Below are 25191 nucleotides of genomic sequence, written 5' to 3' on the forward strand. Positions count from 1 at the left end.
TTGCATCTTAAGAACTTTCTCTTAGGGTTTTCATGGGTATTTGAAACCCACATCTTCGCTGATAGATTACAACCACATATGGATAATTCTCTTCCATTTGAATTCTCAATTTATGAATTTTTACTTCCTCTCATTTGTAAACTGTAACAATTTTTGGTTGAAAAATGGCTACGATACATAATGAAGAAAAGGCCTATAATACGAAATGAAGAAGAGGCACGTGGGAGATACGGAATGGACGAAGATGATGTTGAATGAAAGTTTTGAGATAGAAAGAAGAAACATTATATTTTCGAGAGCAAAGATGAAGTGGGACATAAAATAGAACATGGGTAACATTTTGATTCAATAATAAAATAAGTTGTGACATGACATTAGTACTAAAATCAATCTCACCAATAATATGCATTGTACTTTATTTTTATAGTACTCTTCGATTTATTTTTTAGAAGCTTCTTATGATCATTCATCTTGTATCTTTTGTTAAGAAATGTGAATATTTGTGCTCAGTGTGGGACAAAGATAAAATTCTCCATCGGATTAGGCTTTATTTTTAACCAACCCTTGTCATGGTATAAACCATATCGACAAAATTTTTATCTAGTTCTCAACTAAAGGAAATTTCCAATTGATTAGTCTTGATGTAACAAGATAATATTTAAATGAATATGCATATATTTCTAGATGTGGAAAAAAGCCCACATTAAATATTTTAGACTAGGCAAAAAGCCCACACTAAATACAAGTTTCATAATGGGAATTGCTTATTGCACCCTCAGTGGTGTTCACACACCCTAGAAAAAAATAAAAAATATTCTTAAAATACAAAGATGCATTTTTGAACGCACAAAAACTCCACACCACATTCATTTGTAAGTGAGCCACCTTCATTTTTCCATAAATTAGTATGAAGATGCATCTCCGTAAAATTTTCAGAAGTATATCTTTGAACACGTTTTGAGTGATATTATCGTGTCATACATTCCCCATTCCTCATTTCTGGCATAGCTTATTCTAAAACAAAAAAAAATGTGCATGAGAAACCTCAAATCCACCATTTTTTTCTCAAACTTTCTACTACATTGCGCATAATCCAAGAGCTTTATCAATCACTACTCAAGTCCAATCAATCCAAGAGCTCCCACTTCTCACATTTGATAAGTTTTTTTTTTCCTCTATTTTTTTATTTGTGATGGTGCATTACTAAAATAAATTATTTAAGTTACATTAGGTTGTAGTTACACTCATAATACATAGTTTATTGATGCATGCATTGACATTTAGAGTATAGGGTATGAGGCGTTTCTACGTTTTCTTCCATTTCTCCGTTTTAGAAAAATACGAAAGTGCACTTCTATATTTTGTATAAATTTGATTTTTCCGAGTTACAGAAGTGCACTTCTGTATTATGTCTGCATTGTTTGATTTTGCATGTTTGTCATCTAGGTTTGATTTTGTTTCCTTTGCTTGAAAATTTAATTATAAGTAAAATAGATGACAACCAAGATCGGTCGAGGAACGGTAGAGTGTCCTAGCATGCATTTATTCACTAAGAGATAGCTAGACCCTCGCAACCGTTGGTTGGTATCAGCTCATTGGATGTAGAAGCGTCCACTTTTGGACTTTGGGTGTCTTCGGCTTCATCTTCCCGAAGGCAAATGTTACCTGTTGCTACCCCGTAATCTCCACCCTTTAATATATGCACTTGATGTCGTTCTTGAGGTTTTTGGAGATATATGTATAAGATAATTATATAATAATATCTATAATATAAGAAAACTCTATCTTTTTGAAGAGTTCCTCTCATGCTGCCAAGTGGCTTATTCTGAGAGCAGGAACTGTTGCTTATGGATGCGCCATGTGGACTGTTGATTTATAAGGTATGTTCTTTCATCTTCCACTATTGATGTGTTACATAATTGGCATTAAGGTAGCCTGTCCATGCATCTTCTCTGCTGCATATATTATGTGTTACATAAAGAACTTAATGATGACTTTGTATTCTTACATAATTGGCATTAAGGTAGATCTGTCCATGCATCTTCTCTGCTGCATAATTATGTGTTACATAAAGAACTTAATGATGACTTTGTATTCTTCTTTCCATTCAGCTTCTGCATCGGTTATGTAATGAAGAGTGTAATGAAGAGTTTGTAACTCCTACATTCTACCTTATGATTTTGTTATTTATAGTATTTGTTGACGGATCGGTAATGACGTATCGGTAATGAAGTGATTTCTTTGGTTGGTTTTTCCTATACTGTTTTTGGTTTGTTGTCTGTCTAATATTATTTTTTGTGTTGCACAGGGTGGTGACATACATGTTGTTCCTGCATCACATGTATCTCTATTTTATGAAAAAATGGCATAACAAAACTCATCAGGTATGTTTCTTTGTTATTGTTTTGATTTTGATGAGGTTTTTTCTTATATTCTATTATTTTGGTCTTATGTTGTTTAGATACGATGGTGGAATGAGATCAAGCAACATCAGAACAAACCAACTGACATCTTGGTTTGATTTTATACATTTATGTACTTTGCTTGGGTTTTCATCAAAACTCATCTGATCAAGAGAAAAACTGTCATCAGGGTTTTCAAATCATTAGTTGATTTTTTCCATTTTTGTAAGTACAATTATAGAGTACGTAAGAATTGATACGTACAGTTTTTGTAATTAGAGTGCAATTAATTTTTGTAATAGGATGAAAATAAAATAGATAAATTATACTGTGATAAGTGTGATGATTGTATGTGGTTTGTTTGTTACTGTTTTGGTTTTAATGAATTTTCATTTTTATTTTTTTTACGTTGTTTTGTTCTTATTGTTGAACGGTTCCATTGGTTTTCTACCTTAGAAATGATTCCACTTATATAAGTCTTATCTTTCCAACTTTACTTTTCAACGGTTCTTCCAATTCTTCTGGAATTATAAGTTTCCAACTTTACTGCTGGACGGTTCTTCCGGTTCTTCTGGAATTATAAGTCCCGTCTTTTGAACTTTACTGTTGAACATTTCTTCCCATTCTTCTGGAAATGCGGTGATTTTGGGGGTCAGTTTTTGTTGATATATTTTTTTGGGTATCAGTTTAAAGAAGAAAAAAATAAGAGTAAAACAAGAATAAATAAAATTTAATCCATTATATCTAATGAATTTTGATTTGTTTTATTATTTCTATATATGTTACCGATCAAAAAGAGAACATAATCACGATTTGATCATTAATAACCTATATATTTAGTTAATTTCAAAATATTTTTATATAAAGTTTTTAACCCAAAGAAATTATACTGTACTTTTAATAAATAAAAAAAAAATATTCTCTATAAAATCCAAATCAAAAAGAAGGAAAGTGAAAGTAAGAAAAATATAAAGAAGATAGACATAAAATATAATTTTTCTTTCAATTGTTGAGTTGAGAATTCTATTTGTAAAATTATTATTATTGCTATATTAAAGTCTAAAATGGATAAACATTTATAAACTTGATTTTTAAAAAATATTTAAAATAAATAAAGTAAATATATATTACAATAACTTAATGGGAAAAAATTACAATACCTTACATGTACGCGGAAAAAAATATAATAAAAAATATAATAATGATCAAAATAAGAGAAAAATAGAATGTGATGTTTATTATTGATCTAAATATGAAAAAACATGTTACTATTGAAATCTATGTCATTGAAATAATGATTTAATAAATATGTACTAATTATCTAAATACGAGAAAAGTATTAAAATTGTCATAGTAGGGAAATCCGATAGGGCAAAGATATAGTGAAATCTTGAACGGACCAATGGGGAGACCCAACATGATTTTTTTTAAAGGAGGGAGATAAGATTGCAAATAACTTGCTATTATGTGTTATATTTTGATGAACAACTAATTATAAATTTTAATATATTATACGTATTATTTAATATTTATAAGATTTATTTTTATACTAAGAAATTATTTATTTTGAATATAATTATCCATATAGGTCTATTAATTTGTCTATATTTAACATTTTGTTAATGTAATAGTGTTATTAGACAGCAAAATCGACCAAACAGTAATATAATATGCATTTGATTTGTTTCCTTTTTTATTCTTTTTACTTTTAAATGATAATAAATTTGTTATTTTTTTATATTTTCTAATATCTACTGTATATTTCATTTTTATAAAATATTATAAAAATACAAGGCTCATAATCTAAAGATGTGTATGGTGAAATTAACCTCTTATATTTACATATTATATTGTTATATTAAAAGTATATACTTTATTAAAATAACCATATTAATTATAAAATAAAAAATTACCATATTAATTATAAAAAAATTACTTAGAATCATTTAAATTAATTATCATAAATATTACTCTAATTTTTAATATTTATTTATATTATATTATTTAAATTATATAAATATGTTATGTTAAGAGTCATAAACACTTATTTATTTATTTTTCCTTGCCCTTTTTTAGACATAACACCGACTTTTTACTTCCACTTAATTTTTTTGCAATGAAAATCAAGTTTAAAAGTCATCAAGTTATACCTCATATTTTTTAATAAATATTTCATTTTGAGGAAATAAAAAGTCAATCATATTAATTTTAATCAATCGTTGTTTTACATAATTAATTCAAATCAATCATATTAAATAATTTTTTAAGGAAAAATTTATCAATTAATAACATTAAATTATAGAATTGAATATATTTGTATTCTTTTAAATATACAAATTGAATTAATATTATCTTCAATTTTCAAAAATATTAAATTAATCAATTAATTTTAAACAATTATAGTAAATAGTTATTTTTAGTAAATAATTAAAAAGAAGCTTAAGTTTTTTATTAGTGTTGTTTAGCGACGAATATAAAGTATATAATTGTTTTGTTTTGTTTAATTTTTGATATGATTATAAAGTATAGTATTGTGATCTATAATAAATACATAAATAATTTATGAATTAAATAATATCAAAATTATTTGATAATATGAAATATTATTAATTATTTTATTATCACTAATCATTGAATATTAAGGACAATATAACGTTACTTATAAAGATACTAGATAACATTTTGACATTGACACATAACATTATATTTTCTAATGTTTAACCTATATTGACGGAAAAATATATATTTCTTTAAAAAATAATAAACTCTTTTGTTTATATAATTTTGTTTTTATTTCTATGTAAATACTAATAGAATGAGGCATAAAATAAGATGGGTGAAATGCATTAAAAATTTAAGATTACGAAAAATAATGTATTATATTATAAGAAAATATAATACTTACCACATGTATTTTTAAATTATTAGATTTGAGAAAATATTGTACTTTTATATCTTACAAAATTATACTGTTTTTACAATATTGTATGACTTACCTAAAAAAAATATAATTTTGAGAAAATATTGTACTTTTGTATTATTTACCTAAAACTATCTAATTTTGTAAGATATAAAAGCCTTTTTAAAGACCCACACGTTAAAATCATTACGTTAGGGATAATTTAATTGATATAGAATCAATACATTAAAATCATATCAATTACTTACCAATATATAAAATAAATACTTTACATATATGAATAAATAATAATAGAATGAATCATAAGTAATGTATAAATAAATAGTAATAGAATGAAACATAAGTAATTTATGAATAAATAATATCAAAATTGTATGATATTTTTTATTAATCATATTGTTTGTCATTTATAAAATTTAAAATTTAAACTGCACAAGTTCATCAATAATCAATATATATTTATCTATATATAATATAATATAATTGAAATATTACTATTAAAACTTTAATGTGTCAATTCTATCCAAATAGAAAATAATATATTACGGATACACACGAGTAATTATATGGTACGCACATATGATACTGATATTAACACATTTAATTAAATGTTGAATAATAACGAGAATAAGTTTACAATTGATTTAAATAGTTTTATAAATAATTCTAAAACAAAAATATTGATGAAAACATGAAGTTAATGATCGAAATATTAAATATTAACGGGAAAATAATATTTATTGATCAAAATATTTAATATTAAAACAAATGAGCGTACTACACTGGTCCCAGTGCGAATGAACATGTATCCTGTTAATATTCAAAATATTGAATATTAACTGGAGCACAGAGTTATTGATTAAAATATTGAATATTAACGGGAGCACGAAGTTACTGATCAAAATTTTGAATATTATCGGAAACATTAAGTTACTGATCAAAATTTTGAATATTAACGGGAACACGAAGTTACTAATCAAAATAATAAATATTAACGGAAATACGGGGTTATTGACAAAATATTGAATATTAACGAGAACACGAAGTTACTGATAATTTTTTTGAATATCAACAGAAACATTAACTTACTGATAAATTTTTTCAATATTAACGGGAACACGGAGTTACTGATCAAAATAATGAATATTAACGGGAACATGCGTTACTGATAAAAATATTGAATTTTAACGGGAAAAAATTTGAAATACGATGAAAGTAAATGTGACTAAGTTTATTGCATTGTACAATCGACATTGTGTATTCTTTATTGGAAACATTAAGTTACTGATCCAATTTTTGAATATTAACGGGAACACAAAGTTATTGATCAAAATAATAAATATTAACGGAAAAACGGAGTTACTAATCAAAATAAAGAATATTAACGGGAACATGAAGTTACTGATAAAAATATTGAATATTAACGGGAACAAGTTTGGAATATTAACGGGAATACGAAGTTACTGATCATAATAATGAATATTAGCGGGAACATGAAGATACTAATCAAAATATTGAATATTAACGGGAACATGAAATTACTGGATAAAATATTCAATATTAACGAGAACATGAATTATTGATAAATATATTAAATATTTACGGGAACATGAAGTTACTGATCGAAATATTGAATATTAACGAGAAAATAATTTTTATTGATGAAAATATCCCAAACTTTGCTCCAATCTATTAAAAAGAAATTTCTATATTTTACCCATCTGGTTTTATGACATTTAACTCTAGAATAATATATATTGAACAAAATAACACGGCCACAACGGATACCCGTGCAGACGCACGGGTATCCCGCTAGTTTTTAATAAATTATATAAATTTTTGTCTGAGAGGTTCAAATTTGCTGGGCCGAACTAGGAACAAACAACTACAAGATTTCTGAACCCAAAGACTACAAATACTTCATATATCCATGAGCAAGAAAAACTTCATACAAAAAAGTAACATCTATCGCAATGAACTTCTTATATATTTGGTTTATAAAAAACCCTATTTATAGGATTTGAATACCATGTTGTTAATTTAATATTTTCTTCTTACTCTGAACTATCACATTAGCAACTATAAATAGTATATTTTTATTTTATACAATATCAACTTTTAAACATTTCAATTTCACCACTCTTTTAAAAAACCACTTAACATGTAATTGGTTTAGTGCGAGTATACTCCGTAACACAATATACAATGAGTAAAAAAATTGATATATTTAGTCTAAAATTTAGATCAAATATACAAACTTTATATGATTCATTTTTCCTCCAGAGGGAGTGCACATATTTACAACTTGCATGGAAAATAATGATATTGCATTTACTGTATATGTTTGGATTAACAATGAATTTGACATGTTTCTATTAACAAGACAAAGCCATGTGCAAAATCATGGTAGTATAAAAAAGAACATTTTTAACCTTGAACAAAATCAGAGCACACATGCATTGAGAAGCACTCAAATGAGTGATTACAGCTGATTCAAATAAGCACTTATCATTGTTACACTTATCTCTTGTACTCACTTAACATATTCACAGAATGATAGAGCCTGATGAGAAAGATGTTGGAATGACAAAAAAAAGAAACACTTCTGTTACTAACATTTTGACATGAAAATCTGTACAACAAGTTAGTAACTAGACATGTCATTGAATAATTTGGCTCATGAATATAGAACACACTATCTTTGTATATATTCTTTAAAACAATGTATACTGACTGAGATATATGTAATACTCCAAAAATTTACTCTTTTACTTGTGGAGAGGAGAAGGTGATGATGAACTTAGATTAGAAGTACCTTCTCCGCTTAAAGATTCATTGACTCTTTTTCCATGTTTTAAGCCACTGCTACTTGAGCTATGGCCATCGGTTTTGTCATTAGAATCCTGAAGTTGTTCCAACGATCTCACAACCTCGTCAATGTTTGGTCTATATTTTTGTTCTGCCGACAAGCATAGAATGGCAATGTGAGCCACTTTCACTGCTTCACGCAACGAGTACTGGCCCTCTATACGAGCATCCATGACTTGAGAGATCTTGCGTTTGCTCACGAGTAATGGTTTGGCCCACTCAACTAAATTATGCTCCCCAGAGGGCCGGTTTGTATCCAATGTGCGCTTGCCCGACATAATTTCCAAGAGAACAACTCCGAAACTGTATACGTCACTCTTTTTGGTTAGGTGACCTTCACAACAACAACAAAAAGTTAGGAGTGAAATTATAGGCCGAACAAAATTGATTTTGAATGAACTGAATGTAAAATGATTTTGTCTTCATACATCAACGAAAAGACTGAGATACCTGTGGCTAGATACTCAGGAGCTGCATAACCTGGGGTGCCCATTATCCTTGTCGATACGTGGCTCTTACCGCCTTCTGGTCCATCTTTTACCATCCCAAAATCAGAGAGTTTTGCATTATAGTTCTGTTATCAACAAAGAGGAATTTTACAAAACAAGTGTTATGAGTAACCGCTTATCTCCCGCTAGTAAGATCAATGTGATAAGCCACTTACAGAATCAATCAAGATATTCGAAGTTTTGAAGTCTCGATATATCACATCGACTTCATCACTATGAAGAAATGCAAGACCTTTAGCAGCATCAAGAGCTATCTTCATACGGATTTTCCAAGAGAGTGGCTGAAAGTAAGAAGCCCCTGCTCCATAAACATGAGGAGTTTAATATACTAACACTAAATGAAATCAGCTTATCGAAAAAACGAGACGATAATAGATGGCGGAAAATCAATAACATACTTCTAAACAAATGGTTATCCAAACTTCCCTTGGTAACAAATTCATATACCAAAATCCGGTAATCATCCTCTAAGCAGTAACCAATTAGTTTCACAAGATTCGGATGACGCAGCTGTCCCAGATAATTGATTTCTGTCTATAAATTACAAGGTTGATATTAGAACAACAACACCGAATCAAAAGAAAATAGATACAAAAAACGCAAATAAAGAACACACAAGATTTGATCATGGAATTCAAAGATTATTCAAGCCTAAAAGTCCTTAACTGATTCAAATTTTTCCTAACTTCAAAATGCAATTGAATTCTCAAATCTTGAGCCTAAAATGACACTCACCAACCATTCACTATGTCCCTGACTGCTTTCTTGGTTAAGCCTCTTCACCGCAATGACAAAACCAGTACCTGGTTTAGTCGGAGCAAGAGTATGTTCGTCGATCCAACCCTTGAACACACAACCAAATCCACCTTCACCCACCATACTATCCGGACGAAAGTTCCTTGTCGCGGTTCTTACCTCATTGATTGTGAAACACTTCAAATTGATGCATTCCAATATCTCACCCTCAGTTCTAGAAGTTAGAAGCATGTGTGAAGAAGAAGAGGCCCTCCTGCTTAAACCACTCAAAACATCCTCTTCTTTCCCAACAACCTTTGAATTCAAACCTGTTTATCTCACAATAAAAACATCAACTAACTTCTTAGCCCTTATTATAGCAACAATTTTCACTGACATCTTGTTTCAGTGGTGTCAGTGCTACAGAGACGATCTTTCTACCAATAAGATTAATCCTATGATTTAAGTTATAATTAGTTCTCTTTTACATTGATAATTTTTCTATAACATTATTGCAACTATGTAATACAATTGGATCTAAAAGTGCAAAATCTATCCATAGAAATACATATATTGAATCATTCAGAAGAATCAGAACTCAAATCCAAACGATCTCTTATCAAATAGAGTTGATATACAATTTGATCAAGTAAAAAATAGAATAAGAATGATACCATTATGTGTAGGAGTAGGACTCTCAGCTTTGACCTTTGCACTAAAGCAACAACCCATCAACATAGAACTATTGGACCCTGTCTTGTCTCTTGTTAATTTTCAGTGGAAGGAAGGAGAAGATCAACTAAGAATTTTTGATAGAGAGAAGTTTTCATAAACAAGGCTTTGGAAGAGAAGAAAATCAAATATACACATGTGTGAAAACAAGTATTTTTCAACGTGGGAAAGCTAGGTGTCACTGTCACTTGAGGACATAACTGCGAATTCAACGCCAATGTTGTTGTGTGATTATGATAATAATTAGGTGTTGAAAAGTACGTGGAGTGTGTGAATGGGGTTCTTTGAAATATTTTATTGTTATTATTATTATTTTTGCTTTTCAATACCGGTATAATTTGGTTCGAGTGTCAGTTTTGACATCAAGTGGTTTCAGTTCTCTTTCAATCGCACCCCTACCAATTGCATCCACCTCTTAATCGCAGTTGCAGAAGATCGAACTGTAATTTTTCCTACTAAGATCAGCGTAAATCACCACTTTATCACTTTAAAATATTTTTTTGTTTGACCAAGGTGTTTATCCATTCCCTGGTTGCTAGTTTAAACAGATGTGGCAGACAAACCGCGTAGTACTAGTTTATTATTTATTTGTTTTTAATGCTAAGGAGGGGAAAAAACAGAGTAGTTAAATAGTAATAAAAGTGTTGAATCAGATTCCACAAAACTATAACCTATTTAAGTTATATTAAAATATTACTAAATGCTATTCAATTTACATAAAATATATTTAGTTTAGAATTTTTCTTTACCCACCTCCCTATGGGGGTCACTCCAGCGAAAAACCAAAACTGCCACTGCTTCGGAGATTCATCTCCGAAGTTATTTTTATTTTGAATTTTTTTTAACTTCGGAAATGCATCTCCGAAATCACCAAAAAAGTTGTGTTTTCGGAGATGCATCTCCGAAGTTAAAAAAATTTAAAAACGTGAATATTTTCGGAAGTTCATTTCCGAAAATATTCCTGCATATACAAATTTCCCTCCTTCACTATTTCATCATTTTTCTCCAAAACATCTCAAAACCCTCTCCAAAACCCAATCAATCTCCATCCGTTTTTCGCCCTAAAATCAAGTTTCAAACCGTTGATCACGTTAAAGGGAGCATAGAAAGCTACAATTTCAGGTAAACATCACTCATTTCATCCCCTATTTCACTACATTGATTGATAAATTTTATGCTGAAACTGATATGGTTCGGAAGTTCATTTCCGAAATATATTACCTAATAAATTTCGGAAATGAACTTCCGAAATATGCCCTGGCAGTAAAAAAAAACCTGTTTTGGCCAATTTTGCTAATTTATTCATTTGTTAGGTATGGTGCATCCGGACAACATTGTGCGAGACGATTGAGTATTAGTTCCGGAAATTGTCAACGTTAATAACGATCCGGTTATTGACGTTACTCCTATGATCAATGCGGTCGATGTTCGGCAACATTTTACAAATGATCGGAGCTTCGGTAGTCGCGAACAATTGATTGATTGGGTTCGGAAGGAAGCTAACAAACATGGATTTGGAATTGTTATTTTAAGGTCGGACAACGGAAATAGTAGGCGGAAAGCTTTCGTTGTTTTGAATTGCGAACTGGGTGGTAGTTATGTACAATCAAACCGGGTGCTAAAACACGAGGACACGGGATCGAGAAAGTGCGGGTGTCCGTTTAAGTTGCGTGCTACTCGGAGGGTTGATGATTTGTGGCGGTTAACCGTAATTTGTGGAATTCATAATCATGCCTTGGATGTCAAGTTACACGGACATCCAATGGCGTGTCGTTTGTCCCGCGAAGAGAGGAATGTGATATCGGACCTAACGATAGTCAAAGTGGCGCCTCGCAACATACTTGCTGATTTGAAGCGTAAGAATCCGGATAGCGTTTCAAATATCAAGCAAGTTTACAATGAACGACACAATCTCAAAGTATTGAATATGGGCCCTCGGTCGGAAATGCAACAACTTTTGAAACTACTAGGCGATAACAAATATGTTTCAAGCTTCCGAACCTCCGAGGATAAAGTTACGGTGCGTGATATTTTTTGGACTCATCCCGAAAGTATCAAATTATTCATCACATTTCCAACCGTTCTAGTCATGGATTCGACGTACAAGACAAACAAATATAGGCTTCCGCTTCTAGAGATAGTCGGTGTGACCTCGACGGACAAGACTTATTCGGTGGGGTTTTCTTTTTTGGAGTGTGAAAAAGAAGACAACTTTACGTGGGCCTTGGGAATTTGCAAGTCTTTGTTAGTTGATCAAGAGGTTATGCCAAACGTCATTGTCACCGATCGGGACAATGCTTTGATGAATACGGTCGATACCGTCTTCCCGACATCTACCGCTTTACTTTGCCGGTATCACATAACTTGCAACGTGAGAAGCAAGTTGAAACCCGCGGTTGGGACAAAAGATAGGCCGGATGAAAATGGTAAAGTTGTCAAAGTCGGTGTTGTGGTTGATAGGATAATGGCGGCATGGAGGGAAATTTTGGATGCATACTCCGAAGAGGTGTATACCGAGAAATTGGTACACTTTAGGTCTTTGTGTGGTTCCATTAAGACTTTTTGTCATTACGTCGAATCCACCATTCTTGACAAAGTTAGAGAAAAAGTCGTGTGCGCTTGGACAAATCGGATTAGACATCTTGGTTGCACCACGACTAACCGAGTTGAATCCGCACATGCGGTCTTCAAGAGGTGGTTGGGTGATAGCAAGGGAGATTTATGTCGGGGATGGGACACCGTGAACCAAATGCTCCAAAATCAACACAATAAAATTCAAACATCGTTCGGTGGGAGCAAGACGGTTATGGAACACCGGTATAAGGGCCAAATTCTATTCTCCCAATTGATTTACAACATATCTCGAACGGGTTTGAATTTTTTGTTTCATGAAGCTAAGCGGTCGGAGACCACGGGGACGGATAGTTCATTATGTGGGTGCACCATTAGAAAGACATACGGCCTTCCATGTGCTTGTATACTTGCAAAAAAGAAAAAAGTTGAATTCACCCATACGCATGGATGAGGTAGCCGACCATTGGAAGAAACTTCGTTTTGATTATTTTGACCCGCCGAAAGAAAATGACTCCAAAATCACCATCTCCGACGAGTTGGAAGTGATAATGGAGAAGTTTGCTAAAGCGGACGACACAACAAAAATGCATATAAAAGAACAATTGCGAAAGATCGCATTTCCGGAGACCACCGATTTGAAACCGCCATCTCAACCGGTTAAGACGAAAGGTGCACCGAAAAAGTCCAAAATTACACAAGATGACACGTCAACAAAACGATCTCCGTCCCACTTTGAACATGTTGATGCATCATTCCCAGAAATTCATGAGACATCTAAGTCCAAGTGTAGTGGTAACAAAGGTGCCCGTATTTCGAAGCCACCTCGCACACCGCCGATAAAAAAATCACCCATTGTCTACATTGATGAGATGCCACTTTTTATGCACAAATATATCGATAACATCATTGATGTTGGAGGCGACGACAATTGTGGATATCGGGCCGTTGCGGGTTTGCTCGGTAAAGGGGAAAATAATCACACTTTAGTCCGACGGGAACTTATTGCGGAGTTGACTTCGTATCGGGACATCTACGGCCGACTATATGAAAATCAAGAAAAGTTTGCGAAAATTCATGATTCACTTGTTCCATCACTTACCGGTATCGCTCCGGTCTCGAAGTGGATGTCATTCCCCGATATGGGTCATCTAATAGCAAGTGCATATGATATTGTATGCGTCGATTTGACGAGGTTTGGACTAAGTGAGACTTTCTTTCCACTTCATAGTCGACCGCCATTGGACTCGTCGGGCCGGATCATATGCATCGGGTATCTACAATCGCGGCACTTCGTCCAAGTGTTTTTGAACACGGGGTGTCCTATACCGGCTACTTGTTGTCAATGGACCGCACATCGTTCAAATGAGGCGGAGACTTGGCCGGATCCTTTCGTTTCAAGAATGGCGGAGTTTGAAGAAATGATGAGTCAAGAGCGCGAGCAAAATAGAGAGCGGTCGAAGAACGTGCCTATTTTGGACTTAGGATCCACCGATTGGTTCGGTGAATTTTAGTTCGTTCCGGATCGTTTTTGGTTTGTAATGACCATTTTTGTATGTATTGTTGTTTATCATGTAAAATCGGACCGATTCAATACATATATAATATAAGTATGTTTTATGTCATCTTTGTCTAATTTATGTTTAATGTACCTTCCATTTGTTCAATTTACACAACACACTAAGCAATCAACAAAATGCAAAATTTATGTCTGTTTCTGCATAATTCGGAAATGAACTTCCGAAATATACATCTCTGCCTCCTATTTTCGGAAGTTCATTTCCGAAAAGTCCCCTGAGGCAGGATAAGGTTTGTTGGGCCATCAATGCTCCAATAAGTCTATAAATACTACACACTCTTCTTCATCCTCTTCACACCACAAAACACAAATGACACAAACCTACCCCCACCTAGCATTCGTCTACTTTGAAACCGGCTACCCGATGCCGTTCCAATTTCGCTTCTCGCGCGACACGCCGTTTGCGGAGTTGATAACGTCGCTTAACACACTTTTGCACTATCCCGAGAATCGAAAGGTTGTCAAGCTCGAGTACCGCTCGCCATCGCTTAACGACGAGGGAGGCATTAAGTTCACACCTTTTGAGATCAAGAACGACGAAGATTTAGCGGTTTTGTGGACAACGTTCGACCGATTTTCTTCGAAAGGCCCGATCGAGTTGGACGCGAAACTTCAAAGATCGGCGGACGACGTTATCAAAATGTTGACTCATCCCCACCTACCTGTGTTCAAAAATATGTAACTTTAATTTTCAGTGATATTATCGTTGTAATCTTCACCCGATTAGATAAAGCGAATCGTTGTTGTTTTTCATTTTTCTTCTGTCCAGACATAAATTCGGAGGTTCATTTCCGAATTCTCTCAAGGGGGTGCGTTCGGAGATGAACTTCCGAAAACACCACATTTTCTTAAAAGTAACTTTATTTCGGAGATGCATCTCTGAAATCAATATTTTATATTAAAAAAAACACGTTTTCGGAGATACATTTCCGAAAACACCTTTTTTTTACAAAAAAAGTACCTTTTCGGAAATGAACTTCCGAAACAAGGGGTAGTGTGGTAAATTCACCAGGGGTGGGCAAGAAGGTTAGGAGGTGGGTGAAGAAATTTTCTTAGTTTATGTTAAAGTATTACTTAAGCTTACAATTATTTAATATTTAATATATCCTCGTAGTCGAAACCGGAGGTTAACAAATATTGAGACTATTTTTAAAATCATCGACAAGTGTAGTGAAAGACCTTTTTGTAAAAATCTCAACTATTTAGCGTGACAAAATATGTGGAATGCGAACCTAGTCACGAGCAACCTTTTCACACACAAAATGAATATCCATGTATTTTGTGTACTGGTGTTGAACGAGATTACCTGATCTATTCATGCTTAGATCATATAGTACTGACAATATTAAAGGGAACATATATCGTTTGAGGGTTTTTGATAGAGAGTTAATATAGTTTATTTAGTATTTTATATTAGTTATTGTTTTGTAATAATTCTAGAATGTTCTTAGGATCTTGTAAGGGTATTGAATTGGGCTTTTATAAGTTTGGGTTTTATTTAATTATCCATTATGAGTACTATATATGTAGTCCTTGAGACATTGAAAGGATTATAAAAATGAAATGAAAAGTCTTTAATTTTATTAGTTTATTTTAGTTGTCTCTTTTATTTTATAGCTTTTCCTTAGTTTTGTTAGGGTTCCAAACCAGCTTCCTAACATTGGTGCTTTCATCCTTGAACTTCAATCCTTCCATGGCAAATCTATACTATCAATCTTTCACTCCTGCATATGTTAGTGTTCCATCTCCATTTTATTATCACTCCATTTCTCCTTATTACTATACTGTCACAACTACACCACCTACATCATCTAACCCATACACATCATATCCACCTTCACCTAACCCATACCAACCAGAACCCCAAAATTCCAATTTACAATCAGAAACATTTTACCAAGACCTGGAAACTCTGAAACAATATTTGATTGAAACTCATGAGTTATCAAACAAATATAGAGAAGAGTTGAAAGAACAAATCCAAAATCTTTCAGATTCATTCAAAAAAACACAAGAAAAATGGAAAGAGAAATATGTTCTGAGTACTATGAAAAAACATATGGAGGAAGAAAACGAAGGAATCAAAAAAGTTTTTGTTTCACAACTATCATCCTCAGTAATATCTCCGGCAACAACTCCGGCAAAATTTCTGGCACCTTCTCCGGTGAAACTTCCGGCGGTGTCCTCTCCGGTGAAAATTCTGACAGCACCTCCGACGACTCATCCAAAGACAAATCCGATATCATTTCGGGTGAAAACTCCGGTGACGCTTCTGTGGTCAACTCCGGTATCTCTTTCGACGAAATTTTCCGATTTGCAACTGCCTCCGGCCAAACCTCCAGATCTACAACTTTTACCGGCAAAGCTATTAAATCTGAAACGACCATCACCGAAACCACCAGATTCAAGTGTTCAAAATGGATTTATTGAAGCAAATATGAACGAAGATGTAAACACTGCTAGAGAGAAGCAAAGCAAATGTAAATGGTGGCACCATGAAAGAAGTTCAAGACTGGAAAACAAAGCAGAAATGAATACTGCAAGCAATGGAAAAAAGGAAAGTTTGAAGGAGAAAAGAGTATTTTTTTTCAATTGTTGGATATGGAGGAGTTTTTCAATGTGAGAAAAATTGTGTCGTTGGCTTTGGTATCGAGGTAAAGATGGGCAAAATTGGTATTTGTTTTTTTTGTGTGGCTATTACTGTGTTTTTATTATACTTTCTAACCACGCACAAAAAAAACAAAACCTTTATGTCATTTAAGTTTTTTTATACTACCAACAAAATCCTTGTCTTAAAATTCCATTTGCTAAAAAGCCTAATCTTTTTTTTGGAAAAAGTCAAGTTTTATCTGCCATCACGTGTCTCTCTATGTTGTGTCAATCCTTCAATATCTCTTTTTTTGTGGTTACTTTTTTTTTTCTCACCAAATCAATCCAAAATTCACATGTAATTGTGATGTATCTTTTCCCCACAAATTGTGCTGACAAAGCGTATTGCCAACTATTTTCCACTATATGTCCTACTCAATATCATATCCCACCCACATCATTTACTATCATATGGTGTAATACCATCCACATAGAAATTTCTTTTGGCATTATTCTCTCATTTAGTATTGGTTCTATTTTTTTCACTAAAATAATTTTGTTGGATTAAGAGTAAAATTAGAACCTTGAGGACAAGGTTCAAGTGAACCCCGCGGCAATGATAGAGAGTTAATATAGTTTATTTAGTATTTTATATTAGTTATTGTTTTGTAATAATTCTAGAATGTTCTTAGGATCTTGTAAGGGTATTGAATTGGGCTTTTATAAGTTTGGGTTTTATTTAATTATCCATTATGAGTACTATATATGTAGTCCTTGAGACATTGAAAGGATTATAAAAATGAAATGAAAAGTCTTTAATTTTATTAGTTTATTTTAGTTGTCTCTTTTATTTTATAGCTTTTCCTTAGTTTTGTTAGGGTTCCAAACCAGCTTCCTAACAGTTTTGGTGTGTTTTTGGAGCATATTAAATAACTTAAGCATGAATGGTGTGTTTCTGAGGAATGAAATCTAAGCATTCCTTCTGAAAACAGATCTATTGTGGTTTTGCCTTTAATATTGTCGGTACTATTTGTTCCTTTCATCCCATAGGTGTGTTTTGGAGTCAAAGAGTCTACTCCATACAAAGGTCTTATTAAAATGGTTTTTAAAAACTGAAATTGCAAAATCTTGAGAAGACATGAAAATGGAGAATTGAAACTTGCTCATTTGTTTATGTTGAGTCCGGAGAAATTATAGGAGAACTTTATCAATTGTTATAATTCATTAGCTACATAAAATGTGTATATACAACTATGACTAATAGAAGGAACAGAAAAAAAAAGTCTAATAAACTAGCCAATGGTCAAATAGAATAGCTTGCAACAACCTATTTATACCATTAGTTATCTAATCACATCAAAGTTTAAGACATGCTTCAAATAAATAATATATGAATTTCAATGTATTACATGATATTGCAATTTGCAATAAAGTTATATGATACCTATCAATGTAAAAGAGAACTGTATTACTTAAATTATAGGATTAGCATTAGTGAAGTCATATACTCTTAATGTCAACATGGCGTGACACAGATAGCAGAAGATGTTTGAGTCTCCTAATGTTTATTCAAAAATGCAAAATAATGTCAATTTCCACAAAGTGGAGAAGCTGTTCCAATTGTGTCATCAGAATCCTGAAGCTGTTCCAATGCTGTCACCACCTCATCCATGTTTGGTCTATTTTTTGGTGTTTCAGACAGACAACAAATTACAATGCAAGCTACTTTCATTGCTTCACGCGGCGAGTATTGCCCTTCTATATAGCAATCCATGACTCGGAAGATCTTGCATTTGTTCAAGAGCAACGGCTTGGCCCATTCAATTAAATTACGTTCATTTTGTGGCCTATTTTTATCAAATACACATTTGCCAGACATGATTTCCAACAGAACAACTCCAAAACTGTATACATCACCCTTTTTGGTTTGTTGACCTTAAATAAACACAATGGCAAGAAAAGTTAAGAATATTGAGGGTTATTGTTAATTTTTATTATGTAGTAAGAATAATCAGTTACCTGTCATAAAGTAGTCAGGTGCTGAGTAAATTGCTGCATAATCATAGCACCTAGTAACCCCATCGTTTTTATTTAATCCGAAATCGAATACCTTTGCATTGTGATTCTGTCATTCACATAGAAGAATTTACAAACCCGGTCAAACCGGTAATTACACTCTACATTTGTAAGTTTGTTAGATAAAAAAGAAATCACTTACTGGATCAATTAAGATATTAGAAGTATTTAAATCTCCACGTATCACTTTGACTTCATCACTGTGAAGATATGCAAGAGCCTTAGCAACATCAAGAGCTATTTGCATTCTGCTTTTCCATGATAGCGGCTGAACATTAGAAGATCCTGATCCATACAAGTCAGGTAGGTAACTTGTAAATGAAGTTATCTAATAAATTTTTTTGAATACAAAAAAGACAACAGCAATAACAATAAGTGACATACTTTTATACAAATGATTGTCCAAGCTTCCCTCGGCTGAAAAATCGTATACCAAAATGGGGTGGATATCCTCTAAGCAATAACCAATGAGTTTGGCAAGATTGGGATGACTCAATTGTCCCATGTTGTTGAAACTCAACAACAATTCATCATGTTCCTGATGGCACACTTGGTTAAGCTTCCTGACAGTAATTTCAAAGCCCGGACCTGGTTTACTGGGGGCTAATGTATGCTCATCAATCCACCCCTTAACACAACAAAGCTTGTCATCTCTCACTTGAATTAAGTTCCTTGTTGCAGCTTTTAAATCCTTTAAACTGAAGCACTTCAATGTACCATCTTCTCTATCATTCAAACCTGTCCATAACAAAAATTAAATATGAATAAACAAGTTAGGCAAGTATATATATTCATCCAATGTGAATAAGAATGTTGCATTACGATAATACGGATGACTGTGCTTCTGAGTTTTGAACCATGCAGTAAAGAAGCCACCCATGAACATGTTGTTGGGTGTTGTTGATGAGGAAGAAGTACCACAGAAGGAAAGAGTAATGCAGAAATTGAAACGTTGAAGGAAACGTTAGAGGATGAAACAAACGAAGGAACTGGGAAAGAGTGAAGATTAAATGGTTTGCGGAGGATTCCGTGTGAGTGTTGGATGAGGAAGTGAAGAAGGAAGAAGGCGAAAACACGGTTTTCTTATAAAGGAAAAAGACGGTTAGTAGTGAAGAAGACTAGAGGCCAACTCTCAACTAATGAAAAACTCCATTTTAAGATAACTCTACAAGTACAACATTTAAAAACATTCCAATTAAGATTATTCTACATCATTTATCTACAACACGGTTTTCTATTATTTACTTTTAATTAGTCGATTAATTAATTTTTTTTAAGTAAAAAATGTTTAAAAAAAATATTTATTTATGTTTTAAGTAAACAATAAAAGATTGCTCATCTTTTAATTAGTTAATTAATTAATTATTTTTCAAGTAACAAATGTTTACAAAACATCATAAATATACCTTCGATTCTATTTATAAAAAAATAATTATATTTTAAGTTTATTGTATAATTAAAATATAATAGAACAAATATATTAATTATTAAATAAATATAAAAAAATCAACTTCTTTTATAAATAAGACTAGTAAATTAAAGAATTTCAATAAATTTATAAAAAATCCCTAACTATTTTATTGAGCAATTAATTTCACAAGTATTTTTTGTAGACTTATCAAAAATAATATTTGTTATTGCTCATTGGTAAATAAATAAATAAAATTTTATTCTCATTTATTGCTCATATGTCGATTCCTCCTACTAATTCAGAGTAGAGGTGGTAAAACGGGCCGCTGCGCATTGTCTTAAACCCGTCAAAAAACGAGCGGGACGAGCAAGTCCGCCAAATAAAATGGCGCATAAAAAACATGTCCGTCCCACCAAATTGGCGGATTTGCCCGTTTATTATATATATATATATATATATATATATATATATATATATATATATATATATATATATATATTTTAATAGATTAATAGACTTTATTTACATTTAAATTAAATTTTTCACTTATTTTTTAAAACAATTTTTTATCTTTTTAATAAATTTTACTTAAAAAACTAATACATAAATAAATGTATAAATTAAAACCGTCAAAAATTAGAATTACAAGAATTAACTAAAAAAGACGGACTTAAGGCGAGACGGGCTGAACGAATAGGGGAGGCAAGTTTTAGCAGGCGGCGGACTTTGGCGGGGAGAGCTTTGGTGGGCGGGGAGAGTTAATTTGAGAAGATGAAGTGAATTTAGAGATATTGAAGAGAATATTCACAAATGGCATTATTTTCGAACATATTACATGAGGAAGTATATATAGGATACATCTAATACAAGTTAGAACCAAACATATCCATAAATAAACTAAAAACCTGATTTCCACTTCGATATTTTATTTTTCCATACTTCCAGAATTGTTTTCCAAATAAACTGCTTTCCACGAAACAATCTCAAAAGCTTCTGAAATGCATTTGAATTATCAAGGACTTCTAATAAGAACTCCCAAAAGAACTGAAAGTTGATGGATACTATGTTTTGTGATGATGACATATGGACGAACTATTTATTTCAAATTACCTCTTGTAATCCCTTCCATATCAATTACTTTCTCAGTTTTCTTTTTTCCAAATCTAAGTATGGCCACAAAACAGAAAGGAATAGTATATGTTCAAGAGGTTAATGGCAGTACACTGTCGGTGTAATTTTTTTTACACAAACATCCAATCAAAATATTTTAAAGTGCCAAATAATAAAAGTATTTTAAATTTTAGTGTAACTTAGTGCTTTACATGGTTGTCATTGGTTGACAGTGTAAAAATTATTTATACTGTCAGTGCACCATCTCTTTTCTCTATGTTCAATTACAGGTAGTAAAGATGTTCTGCATTCTCTTTCATTGCATATATAGTAATTTTCTAAAGTAAAAAAAAAGTTAGTAGTAAACACATAAGGTTTTACTTAACTGCATTCAAGATTTCTAGTCAATGTGAATAGGAATTAGTTTAAATGTAATTATTTAGTGTAATTACCGATATAGCCATGTAACCTCTATATATATGAGAAATAATAATAAGAAAAGTATCAATCCAAGCATTATTGACATGGTATCAGTAGGTTTTCGATCAAACCTGTGAGTTTAGGTTAACTTTGGCTATATTCAGCGACACCCCACTGGGTCGCTCTTGAAATCATATCGGTAGATCTCGTTTCTCGGTTATTGAAATCATCTCGATTCTCGGTAATCTCTTCCAAGATTGCGATTCTAATCTCTGGTGCTTACAATCGTGTTTCTGACAGTGCTCATAAGTTACAATCTCTTTGGCACCGTTAGAGACAACTGACTTAGATGCATGGGAAATAAAAGATGCTCAGATTATCACTTGGATTCTTGGTACTATTGATCCTCACATGATTAATAATTTGCGATCTTTTCCACTGCTCAAGAAATGTGAAACTACTTGAAGCGTATCTATAACTTAGACAATGCGGCCAAACGTTTTTAGTTGGTGCTAGACATTGCCAATTACAAACAAGGCAATCTGTCTGTTCAAGAATATTATTCTGGTTTTTTGAATTTGTGGACAGAACACTCTGCGATTATACATGTTGCGGTTCCTAAGAGTTCTCTCGCGGATGTCCAAGAGGTCTACAATACTAGTAGGCGGGATCAATTTCTCAAGAAGCTATGTGCATAATTTGAGGTTGTCAGAGGTGCTTTGCTGAATAGGAATCCTGTTCCTTCTTTAGATACATGTGTTGGTGAACTTCTCAGAGAGGAACAACATCTTGCTACTCAAGGATCCATGTCTCATGATGTTGTCATTTCTGAGTCTGCTATGTTTGCATATGCTCCTCATAGTAGAGGTAAAGGTCATGATATTCGACATGTTCAATGTTTCTCTTGCAAAAAATTTGGACATCTTGCTCAGAGTTGCAGTAAGAAGTTTTGTAATTATTGCAAGCAGCGGGACCATATTATCTCTGGTTGTTTCACCCGTCCTCCATGATCAGCACAATGTTCGGTGCAAGCATTTCCTGCTAGTACAAGCTCTGCAGTTGGTCCTTCCATCACCAATCCATCTAATGGTGGTGCTCTCCAACCTAAAATAATCCAATAGATGGCACTTTCCGCTCTTTCAACCTTGGGAATTCAGGGTAAGTCTTCGAATGTTTCCTGCCCGTAGTTTCTTGATTCTGGTGTATCCAATCATATGACAGCCTCTTCTGAATACTTGCACAATTTATATTCTTACCAAGGTAATCAAAAAATTCAAATTGCGGATGATAATGCTCTCTCTATCACTAATGTTGGTGAACTCAACTCTGATTTTCGGGATGTGTTTGTATCACATCGACTTGCTTCCAATTTATTATTTGTTTGTCAATTGGTTGATAATAATTGTAATGTAAATTTTTCTCGTGATGGTTGTCTTGTGCAAGAACAGGTGTCGGGGAAGGTGGTTGCGAAGGGGCCTAAAGCGGGAAGATTGTTTCCAGTTCAGTTTATTTCTAATCATTTATCTCTTGTTTGTAATAATGTCTTGAATTCTTATGAGGATTGACATAGAAAATTGGGTCATCCCAACTCTGTTGTTTTATCTCATTTATTTAAAAATGGTTTGTTGGGAAATAAAAATGTTGTTTCTAATGCCTCTCTTTCATGTTCTGTTTGCAAATTGGCTAAAAGTAAAACACTTCCTTTTCCGTTGAGTGCTTATCGGGCTTCCTCTTGTTTTGAAATGATTCTAGTGATGTATGGGGTATGTCTCCTGTAGTTTCTCATACTCGCTATAAATATTTTATCACATTTATTAATGATTATAGTCGTTTTACTTGGATATATTTTCTTCGGTCTAAGTCTGAAGTGTTTTCTATGTTTAAGAAATTTCTGACATATATTGAAACTCAATTTCATGTAAGTGTTTAAATTTTTCGCTCTGATTCTGGTGGTGAGTACATGTCTCGTGAGTTTCAAGAACTTCTTCAACAAAAAGGCATTTTTTCTCAACGATCTTGTCCTAATATCCCCCAACAAAATGGGATGGCAAAACACAAGAATCGTCATTTTCTTGATGTGACACACACTTTACTTCTTCAAGCTTTTGTACCACCACGGTTTTAAGTGGAGTCTCTTTCCACATCTGTCTTCTTGATCAATCGTCTTCCTTCTACGGTTATTGATCTCGATTCTCCTTTTTTTCGTCTTTTTAAAATTCAGCCTAATTATAAAGATTTACATACTTTTTGATGTGTTTGTTTTGTTCACTTACCTCCATTCGAAAGGCATAATCTTGGAGCGCAGTCTGTTCAATGTGCGCTTATGGGGTATAGTCACTCTCATAAGGGATTTGTGTGTTATGATGTCACTAACCATCATTTTCACATTTCTAGGAATGTGACATTTTTTATAATCAGTTTATGTTTCCATGTGTTTCTCCTATCATGAATGATATTGTTACTCTTCCTAAGTTTTATGTTATGCATCAATCTATAGAATGTTATAAATCAGGTCATGTATATGTCAGAAAACACAAACAGCAGGTTCCCATACCCCTTCCCGACGCTGAATCGCCACCTGATCCTGTAACGGTTGAACCACGACGTTCAGGTCGAATATCTAGAGCACCAGATAGATATTCACCAGACAGGTATGATTCCTTACATACTTCTCTGACCGCCACACTCTCTGGCATATCTATTCCTACTTGCTATTCACAGGCTGTTAAAGATGTACGTTGGATAAATGCAATGAATGAGGAACTTCATGCTCTTCAAGAGAATTTCACATGGGATATTGTCTCTTGTCCTCCTGATGTCAAACTAATTGGCCGCAAATGGGTGTATTCTGTGAAATTTAATTATGATGGGTCCCTCAACCGTTTCAAGGCTCGCTTGGTTGTCTTAGGAAACAAGCAGGAATATGGAATTGATTATGATGAGACATTTTCACCGGTTTCCAAAATGATATCTGTTCGTACGGTACTCTCTATAGATGCTTCTAACGGGTGGGCTCTTCATCAATTAGATGTGAAAAATGCTTTTCTTCATGGTGACCTGGCGAAAGATATTTATATGACTCCTCCTCAAGGTTTATTTCCATCATCTAAGGGTGTGTGCAAGCTCAAACGCTCCTTATACGGTTTGAAACAAGCGCCTAGAGCATGGTATGAAAAATTTCGCTCCACTCTACTTGGGTTTTCTTTTACTCAAAGTCAGTATGATTCTTCTCTATTTATTCATAGAACGTCTATTGGAATTGTCCTACT

General features: G+C 32.9%; 2 protein-coding genes across 2 annotated transcripts; both read right to left on the bottom strand.

The window, feature by feature from the left end:
• Window positions 1-7746: 7746 nt before the first annotated feature.
• LOC131661824 (receptor-like cytoplasmic kinase 176) lies at window positions 7747-10347 on the bottom strand. The gene is made up of 6 exons (XM_058931465.1): window positions 10109-10347; window positions 9435-9763; window positions 9098-9233; window positions 8855-8997; window positions 8641-8764; window positions 7747-8524 (listed from the first exon to the last, which is right to left on the bottom strand). The coding sequence occupies exons 1-6, from the start codon at window positions 10170-10172 to the stop codon at window positions 8091-8093; spliced, it is 1230 nt and encodes a 409-aa protein (XP_058787448.1). The 5' UTR covers window positions 10173-10347; the 3' UTR covers window positions 7747-8090.
• Window positions 10348-18283: 7936 nt separating this feature from the next.
• On the bottom strand, window positions 18284-20006 carry LOC131656065 (receptor-like cytoplasmic kinase 176). Its single transcript, XM_058925846.1, has 5 exons — window positions 19804-20006; window positions 19366-19719; window positions 19124-19266; window positions 18925-19030; window positions 18284-18840 (listed from the first exon to the last, which is right to left on the bottom strand). Exons 1-5 carry the CDS (start codon window positions 19865-19867, stop codon window positions 18494-18496), a joined length of 1014 nt encoding a protein of 337 aa, XP_058781829.1. The 5' UTR covers window positions 19868-20006; the 3' UTR covers window positions 18284-18493.
• Between the last annotated feature and the right edge of the window lie 5185 nt (window positions 20007-25191).

The sequence above is a fragment of the Vicia villosa genome, linkage group LG3 (assembly GCF_029867415.1).
Source record: "Vicia villosa cultivar HV-30 ecotype Madison, WI linkage group LG3, Vvil1.0, whole genome shotgun sequence".
In the NCBI taxonomy this organism is placed as follows: Eukaryota; Viridiplantae; Streptophyta; class Magnoliopsida; order Fabales; family Fabaceae; genus Vicia; species Vicia villosa.